Genomic DNA, 15,136 nt, shown 5'->3' with positions numbered 1-15,136 from the left:
GGATGGTTTCAAAGAAGTTATTGGGCCAGAAGGGATGGTTGGATTAACTATAATTTTTAAAAAAATTATAAAAGTAGAATGAATTGGATGATTTGTGTCATAGGTTAGGTTCTCTGGAAAGTAGATGTTGAGACAGAGGTAGAAGTACAAAAGGTTTATTGGAGAATAGCGTTTGTGAAAGAGAAAGGGAGGCAGTTGTATTGGGCAGGGGAGTCATCAGACTGCCATGCAGGACTGACAAAGCCCCTGGCATCCTAATGTTGAATATGTCCTTATCCTACACCTTACTGTCTTTAGCTGAGGATGGGCATGGGAGAGAGAGGTAGTCCTGAGAATAGTGTAATTTCAGCTTGAAAGCTGAGGTGAATCCAGAAGAAATTAACTGAAGAATGTCAGCTAACTACATGCCTTGCAGTTGGGTGTGAGTCCTTTCTCAAAGGCAGATCTGAGCAACGTACCTCTGTGACTGCCTCACACAGAATGCCAACCCAAATTACTCAATAAATTCAATGAAGGATTTTTTTTCTTTTTTGCTAAGCTCAATAATCTTGCTCTAAGAAGTATTTGGAAGACCAAGAGTTCACGTTTAGCTAAGTCTAAGTCAAATTTGAAAGAGAAGTGCAAAGGGGAAGGATTTTCCCTGTTACGCAGTAAGATAGTCTATAAAGACAACATGGAACTGGCATGCTGCTGCTGCTGCTAAGTTGCTTCAGTCGTGTCCGACTCTGTGCGACCCCATAGACGGCAGCCCACCAGGCTCCCCCGTCCCTGGGATTCTCTAGGCAAGAACACTGGAGTGGGTTGCTGTTTCCTTCTCCAGGAACTGGCACAGTCATGGACACAGACCAACTGAAGAAGAGGTCAGAACCAGAGTTATACATAAATGGAAATATGCGTATATGATAAAGGTGGCATCAAAAATCGATGGGGAAGGGAGAGACTGTTGAGTAGAATCACAGACAAAAACTGGCTTGCTGTGTGAAGAAAAAATAGGCTAGATCCCCACAGTACGTCAAATAAAGAAATGTATTCCAGACAGAATAAACATCTAAAAGTGATTCTCTGTAAAAAGTAATGAATATAAAAGAAATAGAAGAAAAAAATACAGAAAATCTTTGTGATGGTGAAACACAGGCTAAGTTTTTAAGCAAAACTCCTGAAGCACCACTGATAATAAGACTGTCTCCATCAGCTGGGAGAGAACTAGATGAACCTAAGGAGGAGTTAAGTATACTCCAGAGACTATTCCTAGGATCAGGGCAGTTAAGTAAATTATAAGGAGATGCAAGTCTACCAGGAGATATATCATTATGACCTACCTATCAAAAATATTTCCCCTGCTCTACTTCCTTCCTATATCCTTCAACAGTTTTGAGTTCCAGACACTATGCTAAGTGCAGAAAGAACAGAGAGGAATAAACTTGAGTCCTAGTCCTAGATTATGAGTCCTCTTAAAGAACTCATATTCTAATTAGGCAGACAGAAGAAAAACTGTCTATTTTTTATACTGTTTTAACTCCTATTCTACAGGACTTTCCTGTAGCTCAAATGGTAAAGAAACTGCCTGCAATGCAGGAGACCAGGGTTTGATCTCTGGGTTGGGAAGATCCTCTGGAGAGGGGAACGACAATCCACTCCAGTAATCTTGCCCAGTGAATCCCATGGACAGAGAAACCTGGTGGGCTATAGTCCTTGGGGTCGCAAAAAGTCGGACACACCTGAGCGACTCACACACACACACACACACACACACACACACACACACACACACTACAGGTAAGAACCAGGCAACATTTGCCTCAGCTACCTGGTATTTCAGCAGTGAGGAGTCATTCTAAGCAAAAGGAACAGCACTAACAAAGTCACAGGGCTTTGAAGGAACACGGTGTGCTGGAAAATGTGAAGTAGGTAACCTAATACTGGAAGTGTTGTTACTGAATAGAGAAAGTAGTCTATGGCGGTTGTTTTAGTCTTTTCTCAGTTGCACTGATTATTATATTAGCTAACTATGAATTAGCTAATTAGCTAATTAGAAGACAAAGCCAAAGATGAAGCACTGAACTGATGAGGGATAAACAGTGGTTAAGAAAGAGAATCATGCTAGGAAGCACTGATGACTCCTTGTGGAGCAGTAACAAGCACTATAAGTTACTGCAACAAGCACTGTAACTGTTTAGAGGAAGGTTTCATGGAAGTAGCAAGGCTGTAACTGATTAATTTAACAAATTGAGAACTGACTGTATATATCAAGGGCTGGAGATGGAATAGAAGATTGAAAACCTAGTCTACTAATGAACAGATAATCAGATAATTGCAAAAATAAAGCAATGACTGTTACAATAGACAGAAGTACAGGCTGATGTGATCAAGCCTAAGACGGATTCCTGCTTTAGAGCAGGGAGGTCAAGGGTGGTTTTCTAAAGGTGATGCTTGCTGTATGCCCTGAATTTTGATGGATGAGTAGGGTTCAAGTGCAAGGGAGGGAAACATTTTGCAATGGATCACTTTAGTGAGAGAACACAACTTTTTTCAAGGAACATGAAATAGTTGGATGGCTGGAGCAAAGACTGAAAAGCAGTGAAAGAAGTTTCTAAGGCATATAAGAAGGGTTTGACTATAAGAGGTCTTTTATAAATATTTATGAATTTTAGATTTTTATCCTGAAGACAATGTGGAAGTTGAGACAGATTTTAAGCAGGGAAGTGACATGATTAAATCCACATTTTACAAAGATTGCTATTAAAAGTAATGGCGATGAAGGCATTGAAGCTGGATTGATATGAGGGCAGCTAAGGGCAGAGAAATTAAAAGGCTGTTACTATTGTTTAGGAAAAATAAGAGAAGGATCAAAAATAATAGCAGCAGTGATAATCGAAAGAGAAGGGTGGGCAAGGTTTGGGTAGCCAGAGAAAGAAGTTAAGTGGAAGCATTCCCTGAACAGTGAATAATCAGTTTGCCAGGAGTATATAGCATTTAACAGAAGACTCAACAGTTGGTGATGAGATTGAAAACACTGGTGGAGTCAGCCTGTGGCAAGGCTACTAAACAACAGACTAAACAATTGGGATTTTACCCTAGCAATTTTCCCTAGCAATATTAAATTTACAAATCATTTTTTATTGTGGCAAATATTAAAAAATTATCATTTTAACCATTTTTAAGTGAACAGTTCACAATTCAAGAGGAACTAAAGAGCCTCTTGATAAAAGTGAAAGAGGAGAAGCAGAAGCTGGCTTAAAACTCAACATTCAAAAAATGAAGACCATGGCATCTGGTCCTATCACTCCATGGCAAATAGATGAGGAAACAATGGAAACAAGGACAGACTTTATTTTCTTGGGCTCCAAAATCACTGCAGATGGTGACTGCAGCCATGAAATTAAAAGACGCTTGCTCCTTGGAAGAAATGCTATGACCAACCTAGACAGCATATTAACAAGCAGAGACATTCCTTCGCCAGCAAAGGTCTGTCTAGTTAAAGCTATGGTTTTTCCAGCAGTCATGAATGGAGTGAGAGTTGGACCATAAAGAATAATCATTACTGAAAAATTGATGCTTTCTAATTGTGGTGTTGGGGAAGACTCTTGAAAGTCCCTTGGACTGCAAGGATATCAAATCACTCAATCCTAAAGGAAATCAGTCCTGAATATTCATTGGAAGGACTGATGCTGAATCTGAAACTGAAATACTTTGGCCATCTGATGCGAAGAACTGACTCAATTGAAAAGACCCTGATGCTTGAAGGTGGGAGAAGGGGACGACAGAGGATGAGATGGTTGGATGGCATCAGACTCAATGGACATGAGTTTGAACAAGCTCCAGGAGTTGGTAATGGACAGGGAAGCCTGGCGTGCTGCAGTCCATGGGATCCCGAAGAGTTGGACACGACTGAACGACAGAACTGAACTGAACTCACAATTCACACTGTTGTGTGACCATCAACACCACCTATCTCGAGAACCTTTTTGCCATTCCAAACTGAAATTCTTTACTCATTAAAAAATAATTTCACATTCTCCCCTGTCCCTCTTGCTCCTGGCAACTAACATTCTATTTTTCTGTCTCTAGGGGTTTGCCTACTCTAGGTACCTCATGTAAGTGGAAACACACAATAATTGCCACTTTGCATTCAGCTTGCTTCATCTGGCTAAATCACTTTCATCAACACTCTGGTTAATCAAAAGCTGGCTTCTAATTTGCAAAATACTTTTCATGCTGTATTTTACAAATGTCTTGATTTTCTTACTTGATCAAATCTTTTCCACTTATTGCTTAAGGAACACTTTAGAAAATTACAAACTCAGAGTTCTTAACAATTTAGTCTACCATTGTGTCTGCCATAAAAAGCTTTTTACTGATCTACTTTAAGTGTCTTTATATTGTGAATTATTTTTAATTCATTATAGTTTACAGGCAGTAAACAGTTTGTAAAGTTCCACCTAGTACCTTAATGGAAGTAAGTAACAGCGAATAGAACAATTGAGGCAGGAATCAAATTTATCTAAACACTCAGGAGAAATGAAGGTAATTTGTTTATGATGCTGATAGAAAGGCTCTCTCTTTTGATGCTATGTCATTTCCCTATCTGGGGTTGAATCAGTTCTAAATGGACAGAATTGGTTGAATCAGTTCTAAATGGACAGAATTGGTTGAATCAGTTCTAAATAGAATTAAAAACACAACAAATACTTCCCTTATTTCTAGCTAGGGGTTTTAAGTCTGAAAGTTTTGGATAATAACAAACTACTTGAGAACTAAGGGCTGGAGGAATCCCTAGGTCATTAGTATATCAATAGTGTTTTGCCATAAATCAAGTAATTTTGGACAAAACTAAGCCTCCGGAGGTCTCAGTGCGTTAGATGAGACCATCCCGTTCTTCCCAATCTTGTCCACAGCACAGCATATCCAGAATACAGTACTGCAGAACCCTGGGAAAAAAAGGAGGAGGCAGCACAGCGCAGCACACCTGTAACCCCCTGATCGCCTGTGTCCCAACACATCCGAGCGGATGCTCTCAAGAAAGCGCTCCAGTAGCAGTGTCGTTCCAGCCGATGGGCCACGCCGTCTGGTATAGAGTTCGAGCTGCTGAAGTTCCTGCTGATTCTGAAGTCAACAGCCTTTCCCTCCTAGTAAAGAAATAAAGTCTTTACCCCTTAGCAAGACCAAAGCGTGGAAAAGCACAAGGCCCACAAGCCAGGCAAATAAGCAAGACTCGCCACACTTGCCCAGCGTGCACTCCGGGGGAAAAAAAAAAAAAAAAAAAAAACACAACTTACGTCTCTTCCCAGCAGGCTCCGGGAGTCACCGCGAGATTTCATCAATTCTCGCGAGATTTATCGGCAGCCATCTTCTTGGGGGTGCTGGGAGCCGGGAAGACCCCCCGAATCGTTCCCATTCAGCTGCCCTTCGTTTTCGCTTTCTTCACTTTTTCCTCTTCTGCGTTGCTAGCAAGCACCTGGTTTCAGGGCTGAGGGCAAGCCCGTGTTTAGGCGCGTGTCGCGCTCTGGTCCAGGAAGATTGGCTGGGGTGGAGGGAAGGGGGAGGGCCCGGGCAAACCGTTGCTGCCTCAGCCGGGGCCGGGGTCCGGGGAGGGGGAGCCCTTGGCACCCCGTGGACTCGCGGCCTACGGCGGTCCCCGCGGAGCTGTTCGCCGATCCGGGCTCGCGGGAACCTGCCACCGGCGCCTCCCACCGCGGCCCACGCGGGCGGCGCGCGGAGTAGGGGGCGGGGGCAGCGGCGGCTGTAGCGGCCGCGACCTGGGCGGGCGGAGGAGTGTGACGGGCCTCGGGGCCGCTGTGGATGGTTTCTAAAATGATCATTGAAAACTTCGAGGCACTCAAGTCCTGGCTCAGCAAGACTCTCGAGCCCATGTGAGTATTCGGGAGCTATTTTACTTGCAGGGATGGAAGGGGGAGATAGGTGGACTCCCAGTTGCCTTAAGTGCCTGCGGTGGAGGCCGAAGCGGTGAACTGAGGTCCCAGGCTCTGTGTTTTCGCCTCCTCCGCCACCTTCGTTCCCAGGTTCAGAATACGCCTGGGAGCCTGAGCTGATTTACCTCATCGCTGAGTTGGTTTTTAAACCGATGGCTCTCCTGTTGTTTTCCCGTTATTTGTAGACCGACCCCAGCCTAAACACACAACTCGTTATTTGTCGAGGGCCCCCATGTCGGTTTCTTTTGGCGAACTCGTGCATGATCTGTTCAGTAGACTGTTTTACTTAGCTTTTTTTTAAATAAAGTGAACAGCTCTTTTTAGGGATGTAGAACAGTTCTCGCCCAGCCCACTCATGTTTTACCTAAATACCGTCTCTGAAAGAAAGGCCGTGTCTACCATGTGCTGTCTGGCTCTTAACTGATTGAAAATGTAACAGGTGCTAAGGTGCCCAGTAAAATTTCCCTTTCTCATCTCTGCACGTTTGTTCGCTTGGAGGAAGAAAATGCAATCTAACCATATGGACTGTTTGGCAGTTTTAAGTAGAATCCTATAGGTGTACTCGTGTGTGTGTGTGTGTTGGGGGGGGGTGGTGGTTCGAAGTGCTGAAATGTCTTAGATTGGAAAAATTGAATTTTAAGGGTTTACCTTTTAATACATAAAAAATATGGGCCAAGTGTTTTGATCAAAATTGATTTACAATAAACAATTTAAAGTGCAATGCAGAATATCCACTTATTTAATAGATTTATTAAACGCCTTCTATGTACTGTGGGAGGCATTGGGGCCAGAGTTTTTAAATTCCAAAATCGACAAGGCATAATAGAAAAGTAAATAAGCTAACTTCAGGTAGTAAAGAGTCGTGACAGTAATACTAGAGATCATGGAAAATAGTGTCAACAAGGCCTCCCAGAGGAGGTGACAGTGCAGCAACACCTGAGGAGGAGAAGGAACTGTGTGAAAGTCTGGGAAGACAATGTTCCTTCCAGAAGGAACGACAAGTGCAAAGGCCCTGTAGCGGAAATGATCATGGTTCGATGGGGAAGAGAAAGGCTGTTGTGGCTGCAGGGAATCTTGTGAAGGGGGGACAAAAGGAAAGTTGTGAAGCTGGAGAAGTAGGAAGGGGCCAAATAATGTAGAATCTTCTAGGCTGTAGTCAAGAGCTAAGATTTTACTTGAAATCTAATGGGAAGACATTAGATGATTTAAAGCAGGCAGAGATTGACTTTGTTTTAAAACTCCGCCTACTTTGTAGAGATTATGGGATCAAGAATAGAAATAAGGGGACCATGCTGAAGGAAGTTGTAGGCCAAGCTGTAGATGTTTGCGTTAGAGTGAGAGTGGAGACAAATATGTTTAATAAATAGATCTGGTGGGACTTGTTGCTGGATTGGATGTGAGAGATAAGGGAAAGGAAGATCAAGGGTGACTGATGACTAAGAAGTTAGTCTAAGCAACTGAATGTGTGTTGGTTGAGGAGGCTTGGAGAGAACAGTTTGAGGGGAGAAGGGTGGTTAATTTTAACCAGTAAGTAGAAAGTGTTTGTTAAAATACATCTAAGTGAGATGTGAAATAGGTAGTTGGGTATGCGTCTAGAACTCAAGCCAAGAGTGGAAATACTTGCATTCATGCAGGTAGTATTTAAAGTCACGAGACTGGGAAGTTTCTGAGGAAGAACGTGTAAATAAGGAAAAGAAGAGAGTTCAGGTCTGAGGTTGGAAGAAAAGTGGGATGTATGTCACTAATGAAAGAGATGTATAACAAAAGAGGAAGGTTGTCACCTTGGTGGGATACTGCATAATGGATAAAATGAAGACAGAGGGGCCCTTATGTTGGCAAGGTAGAAGTCATTGGTGAACTTGTTGAAAAGTTTCACTGGAGCAGGATGGTGCAGATAGAAGCCCTGTTTCAATGGGTTGGAGAGAGTGGGCAGCAGTAGAGTATAGTTGTTGAGACCGTGGAGCCAGAATGGCTGCCTTTGAATTCTGTCTCTGCCACTCACCTGCTGTATGATATTGGGTAAGTAACTTAGCTCAGTGCCTCCGCTTCCTCGTGTGTGAGAGGGAGGAAATAATGAATATGTATTAAGAAAATCTTTGAACACTGTCTGGTTTGTAATTAGCACTCAGTAAATGTTAGGTGAACAGAAAACTTAGAATGTTTTGCGTTAAAACAGCATTCCCTTGTATAAGCCTGCAGTTCTCAAATTACTTAGTTTTATTACCATTTTTTCTTCTTATTGAAGAGAAGATTATTTATAGCTGATTAGTGTGTTTGCTTGTAATTTTTTTTCGTAGTTTTAATAAAGCACATTCAGATATCATGTAGCATACTCAGATGACTGTAGCCCTGCAGTCTTCACTGCTGGAATAAGGCACTACTTGTAGAACCTAGACAGTGGGAGGAGCTGGGATTGGTCCTTTTGTAAAGTACACTGCTGTGGTAAAATTGAACGCGTATCCAAGTTCCTGTCCCTTTAACTGCACTTCAGGGGAATTCTTTTAGATGACTTTTAAAGCTGATTCCAGTTATTTAAGACCTATGGTTTCTAACCTTGGTTTTGTGAAACTTTAAGATGTGTTTATTATCTAAAGAGACTTTTTCTTTTTTTTTTTGGCCAAATTTGAGGCATCTATTTGAGGCAGGACCGTACGAAGATAGAACTTGAAATTTGTATAGAACTTTTAACTTACTTGTGCTAGTAAAGTATCTCATGGTTTTGGACCTGCCTTGTAGTTTAAATGTATTAATTCAGTAAGTATTTATTGAGCACTTAATGTCCTCTGTGCTAAGCAGTGTGTTAAGATATGGGTGAAACGGTAGGAAACATGACATGAAATGACCATCTTCGTATCGTTTACCAGGGAAGACAGATGTTAAACAAGTAACTATAAGACTGGTGAGCATGATGAATCCAGAGTGCTATGAAAATATATGTCTGGAACATCTGGAAAGACTTTTGTTGCCTGACAGTATTTCATCTCAACAAGGAAGGATGAGTAGTTTGTTGGGGCAAAAGGATGGGAATGGAGAGTTGTAACAGCAAGGTTTTTGATGGCAGATCGTATGATGACCCTATAATGAAGGAAGGAAAGGTGAAAAAAAGAGCCAGGGGAACCATAGCGGCAGATAGCTCCTGAGACAGGAGCCAGATTGCACGAGACTGTTGAGTCATGTTAAGGATTTGGGATGTCATTGAAGGATAGTGGGAAGCCAGTGAAGGGTTTTTGGGGGAGGAGAGTTTTCAGATGGACATTTGGGGGGATGGGGTGGGGAGTCAACCTGGTTGCAGTTTCAACATGAAATAGAAGTTGGTAAATCTGTATTTTATTTGATTATAAGGTCTGTAGGTATATCAGGATTCCAAGTTTTCTTTTTCATAATTTATTGAAAATATATGTGTTAAAATTATCATCTTGAAATACTTGATGTTTTTGTTCTCCAAAACATTTGCTTAGTCATACATGCTTATAATAAAATAAAATAGATGTTGGTCTTTCCTGTATCATTGATTTCTTTTTCATAACATTAAGCTCTCTTTTGATGTTTTTTTGTTTTTTAAACAAAAGACTTTCTGCTGTATTTTAAAACTTTTTGTGAGTTTACATATCACTAAATGTGATTTAATAAAATCATGGATTATTTTCAGTTTAAGGGAAACCTCAAGATCTAATCAAACCCCTTGCTGCTGCTGCTGCTAAGTTGCTTCAGTTGTGTCCGACTCTGTGCAACCCCGTAGACGGCAGCCCACCAGGCTCCCCCGTCCCTGGGACTCTCCAGGCAAGAACACTGGAGTGGGTTGCCATTTCCTTCTCCAATGCATGAGAATGAAAAGTGAAAGTGAAGTCGCTCGGTTGTGTCCGACTCTTAGCGACCCCATGGACTGCGGCCCATCAGGCTCCTCCGTCCATGGGATTTTCCAGGCAAGAGTGCTGGAGTAGGGTGCCATTGCCTTCTCCAATCAAACCCCTTAGTTTTTCCAAAAATAAAATTGAGAGAGACTTAATGACATGCCCAAGTTTTGTTGAACTTAGTAGTGAAGAGCAGAATGCCTCATTTTGTGCTGCTACTAGGTCGTGCTGTGGAGGTACTGTTGTGTAGTGGAAAGAAAACATTTTTGTGTCCACATAGACCAGTGTTCAGATCTCTCAGCTCTGCCAACAGGCAAGTGAACCTCCCTTTTCCTTGTTAGTATGATAGGAAGAATTATACCTATTTCTGTAGGTGAAAGAATTAAATGAGACATATTTTTAAGATCCCAGCCCCTTCCCCCCAACTCCCAGGAGATAGATATATATATATATATATATATATATATATATATATATATAAGCAGTGAAAAAAGCATTTACCCAAAGGGAATGTTCTGAAATACAAAGAGTACCTGCTGTGCAATCTGGGGAGCTCAGTCTTACAGGCAGGCATTATTTCAGTCTACTTAGGTTTCTTTCACTCATTTTGACCTTTTCTTCCTCTTTTATATCTAACCAAATTTTTAGCTTAAAGTTTAAGACAAATATGGTATTTAATGCCTAACTCTTTAGCAACAGTTACCGGGGGAAAACATATTAAATAAGTTATCTGCTCTCAAGTCCAAGATATTTTAAAGCTATATTATCTACTGCTGACAACATAGAAAACAGACCAGATTACAACAGCTGTGACAAGTCAAATAAATTTGATAAGGTTCACAGATGCTACAGTAATAAGGAAGATATAAGTACAACAGTTACACTGTATTGATCTTAAATACCAGTTTGATTAAACACAGGTTACATTGCTATTATTGCTACTGTTAACATTTGTATACATTGTTAAACCTTTGTATTACTTTCAAGTTCTATGAGGTAAATACTCCTCCATTTTGCAAGTGATGACACCTGAGGTACTGAAGCATGAAGTTAAGATACTTGCCCAGAGTCACACATCTTACGTGTGACTGAACAGTGATTTAGACTCAATGTTTTGACTCTGGAGCCTTGTTCTTAGCTTACTACAACATAATGCAGTGTATCCTTTCCTACTCCTCTATGTGTGCCTCTGTATGTGTACTTTTTTTTACTATTAGATTTTTGTAGTAGTAGCTGCTATTGTGGAGAAGGCAATGGCATCCCACTCCAGTACTCTTGCCTGGAAAATCCCATGGACGGAAGAGCTTGGTGGGCTGCAGTCCATGGGGTTGCTCAGAGTCTGACACGACTGAAGCGACTTAGCAGCAGCAGCAGCAGTAGCTGCTATTGTAAAGGAACAAAGTTCTTAGGCATTGTGATTATCAGTGCTTTAGAGTCTAAGACAGAAACCTAGAGTTTTGTAGTCATTTCTCCTTTACCCACACTTAGTACTATACCTTTCTCACCACATTAAAATATATTTTTGTTTTATAGGGAGAACTGAAAGGTGATCTTTTTGTTTCTGAATTTTATTTACTCTTCCCCTCCTTTGATCTTTCATTTTCTGCAGACCCTTTTGGGTATAGTCAGTCTCTAATTCCTTAAGCTCAGCAAAAAACAAAAAGAATTAAATCCTACTTCTAGTCGTTTTCACACTAGCTTTCTTTTCCTGTCACTGTTCAATCTTGCAATAGTAGTCAGCCTTTACTTTTTCACCCATTTGTCCCCAACCATTTACTTCTTAACGCCTTAACAGTAGTTTATACTCATGTGCAACCGAAATTGCTTACCCCAGTGTTACCATTGAGTTTGTTTATTAAATGTAAAGACTTATAGAAATTTTAGTTCTTTGACCTCTGTGTATGACATTAGACAGTGTTGATAGCTGCTTTTTTTTTTTTCTTTAAACTTCTCATGACTTAGATCCCTAATATTTTGGTTCTCTTTCTCACAAATCAGTCCTATCTCCTTAAGCTCTTTTCCTGCCTTTGAATTGTATTTTTCTTTGTTCTGTTCCCATTGAGTCTTTTTTCTTAATCATTACCACTCCTGACCCTTTATTCACATTCATTCCTATGGATGGTTTCTATTGTAATACGTGCCAGTGATTTTAAAAACTGTGTATGTGTGTGTATGTTGTAGTTGCTTTGAAAGTTTGATTAAAGACTCCCTTCCTCAGGATATTGCATATACATATTTGAATTTTAGAGCTTTTTCAAGAGTACCTGTAAGCATTTATTTTTCTCATAGGTATGTCTAGGCTTAATTGCTTCAAAGTTTTATACTCTGAAACTCTGATTGCTAGCTCTGTGCCTGATCCTTTTCACCTGAACTTCAAACCACTGTATGTTTCTGAAAATAAAATATTCACTTATTTCCGTTTCATTTTTCCAAATTATTTGGGCTTGCACTTGTATTTTTTTGGCTTCTCCCTCCATTCCTTTCCCCCAATTCAGTTAGTCATTGGGTTCTGTCTTTTTATTTTAATAATTCTTACTAATGACAGCGGTCAGTAGGGAACCCTGCACTCCTTATCTAAACCACTGCAGTTTGCTTTCTAACATACCTCCCTATCTCCAGTCTTTTTCTCGTTTGGAGTTCTTTTGGCCTGGATACCCAGCTTTTTTATTGTATTGTGTGATCAAAATCTTCAGCACTTCTAAATAATCAATTGCATACTTCTTAACTTGACTTTTAGAACTCTAATGTCTGTTTCAAATTATCTTTCCAGTTTATATCTTCCTACTTTTTACGTTATAAGTCTTAATTTCAACAAAAGCTGAACTTTACATTCTGATTCCCTATCACACAGTTTATACTGACCTTTTTCCCCCAACGTTATGTAGAAGGTAACATTCATTGAGTCCTTACTATTTGCTAACGTTTGTGCATTCATTGCGTGTGAGCTGGGTTCTGTTATCCCAATTTTAAAGATGAAGAAGAAATTGACTCTTAGGAAGTTTAAGTAATATACTTCATTCATGGCTAATAAATGATAAGAGACAGGATTAATGACAAGACATTTCTATTCCAGAGTTTTGCTGTGTATTGTGATGTAATGCCTATCTTGGTTTCTTTGATATACGTTGAAATCAAAGGTCCATTGCAATTCCAGTTCATCCAGAAAGCCATTTATCTGTCCAGTTGAAATCAGTGACTTCCATGAGGCTCCTCTCTTAGTGCTAGTTTGCATAGTTTTTTGAAACTCATCATTTGCAGACTTGTTCAGTAGTTAATTCTTTTGTTTTACTGTTCTTATTAGAGTCTAAGGTCCTTGAAAATAAACTCAAAATGTTAAGTGTTCTCCTGGATAGCACCCAGCACAGTGCCTCGTGGCGGGTGTACACCTGGGTTTCAAATGCATTAGTTGAAATTTCTACTTTGTGCACCCATGATCTAAGGAGAGAGAAAGGCATTTGTATAAAACTGTTTCGGAAAAGCAGATATGTGAGCACTTTGAAGATTTACTAAGCTCTGGGTCTGTTTCACTTTATTTTTACCTTACAGCACTTTCAAATTAACTAAACACTGATTTTTCTTTTTTTTTTTTAAGAGGGAAAGGACACAGAAATATTAGCACGTACTCATTAAAGTATGTGAATGCTGCTATATGCAAGATTTCTTAGCTCCATAGAGCTGCACAAAAAATTATGGTAATTCTAGTCTGATGAATTTTATAGCTATATTGGCTAAAATATTTTTCATGACTTTCTTACCACATTTTACTGCTGCAGTCTTAATTGATTTTTCCATCTGAGTGATGAATAGTTAAAATGCATTTAGCATTTACTGTTTTAGCAATTCCTTTTTTTGGCTTACAGTGTTTTTAAATGAATTATTTTATATGCATAAGTCCAGGTATAGGGATAGTATTAGTAACAAAATGGAAAATAATATTTTCCAGTGTTTGGTATGTTTGTGTTGAGAATGACCAAAACTTGAGCTAAGTGTAGGCTTTTAGGAATTTTTCTTCCTCCTGCTTCCTTACTCCCCAGGAATGAGTGGATGGTAAATGCTTCCTACTGAAGTTATTCACTACCTTCCTACTACTTTGTTTCTGTGGCAAAGTCTTTTTCAGTTTACAGGTGGTAACTTCTGAAATAGGTAAAAGTTTATTTTTAACTTGAGGTTATATTTAGTATTTTGTGTGTGTGTAAAAGATGTAATTGGAGATACGTTACTCGTTGGTTCTTTCTGACATATTCTGTGTGTGTGTTCAGTCACTTGTACAAATATGTTATATATATTTTTCTTCTCCTTTTTTCTATAATTGGAGGTCATTCAATATAATACATAAGAGACACCCCCCCCCTTTTTCAGGTTGCATAGTATTTTAATGTAATGGGTATACCATAGTTTATTTAACCATCGTTTATTGATTTGCTGAACAGATAGAGCCATAGTGTATGTATTTATCATGTGTCAGTTTGTAATTAACATAAACAGATCAGTTGCATAAGTTTTGACAGTTACATATACCTATGTAATCACTGTATAAAACAGGATCTAGAACTTTGTCTGGAAAATTCTCTTGTGCCTCTTTCTGAGTTTTTCTTTCTAGCAAGACATCCACTCTGATGTTGGCATTATGAATATGACTGCTGTGAATATTCTTAATTGAGTAGTTGTGGAAGTATTTTCTTCTGGGGGAGGGGTAAATACCTAGAGGCGTATTTGCTAGGTCATAGGGTAGCTGCATGTTTTCTATTATAAGAAACTTCTAAAGTGGTTGAACTATATCGCATTGCTACCTGTGATTTGTGAGAGTTCCAGTTGCTTTATATCCTCAGCATTATTTAGTATTATTAAGGTTTTTTTCATTGTTGTTGTTTTTAAACCTTTATAGTATAAAATGACATCTTACCTTTTTTGGACTGACAGTTTAATTCTCTTTATGGTTTTAATTTGCATTTTCCTGATGAGTAATACTATTGAGGACCTTTTCATGTGTTTATTGACTGTCACATCTTTTGTAAAGTGGCTGAAGTGAAGTGAAATGAGAGTCTCTCAGTCATGTCTGACTCTTTGCAATCCCAGGACTGTATGCGGTATAGTCCATGGAATTCTCCAGGCCAGAATACTGGAGTGGGTAGCATTTCCCTTCTCCAGGGGATCTAACTCAGGGATCAAACCCAGGTCTCTTGCATTGCAGGCAGATTCTTTACTAGCTGGACCACAAGGGAAGCCCGTGGCTAAGTCTTACTTATTTTTAAAATTGGGCTATCTTATTGCCAATTTCTGCTGCTGCTGCTAAGTCGCTTCAGTCGTGTTCGACTCTGTTCGACCCCGTAGACGGCAGCCCACCAGGGTCCCCCA

At 39.9% G+C, this 15,136-nt stretch overlaps 1 protein-coding gene across 50 annotated transcripts in view; it reads left to right on the top strand.

The window, feature by feature from the left end:
* Positions 1-15,136, top strand: part of RBM26 (RNA binding motif protein 26) — a 99,041-nt gene that overhangs the window by 10,591 nt on the left and 73,314 nt on the right. For 47 of the 50 annotated variants that reach the window (XM_086330145.1, XM_086330142.1, XM_086330127.1 and 44 more), the window contains exon 1: positions 5,320-5,870. The exons of 1 other annotated variant lie outside the window; for it this stretch is intronic. In XM_086330145.1, the coding sequence (XP_086186271.1) occupies positions 5,800-5,870 (71 nt within the window). In that variant the 5' untranslated portion in view covers positions 5,320-5,799. Of the gene's footprint in view, positions 1-5,319; positions 5,871-15,136 lie in introns of those variants that run through there. 2 more of the 50 variants (XM_086330148.1, XM_086330146.1) reach the window with 1 other exon arrangement.

The sequence above is a fragment of the Bos grunniens genome, chromosome 12, assembly GCF_055505025.1.
Source record: "Bos grunniens cultivar Pamir isolate PY7600 chromosome 12, Bosgru_T2T1.0, whole genome shotgun sequence".
Taxonomy (NCBI): Eukaryota; Metazoa; Chordata; class Mammalia; order Artiodactyla; family Bovidae; genus Bos; species Bos grunniens.
The sequence above is the reverse complement of the archived record's forward strand: the minus strand, read 5'-3'. Positions and strand labels throughout refer to the sequence as shown.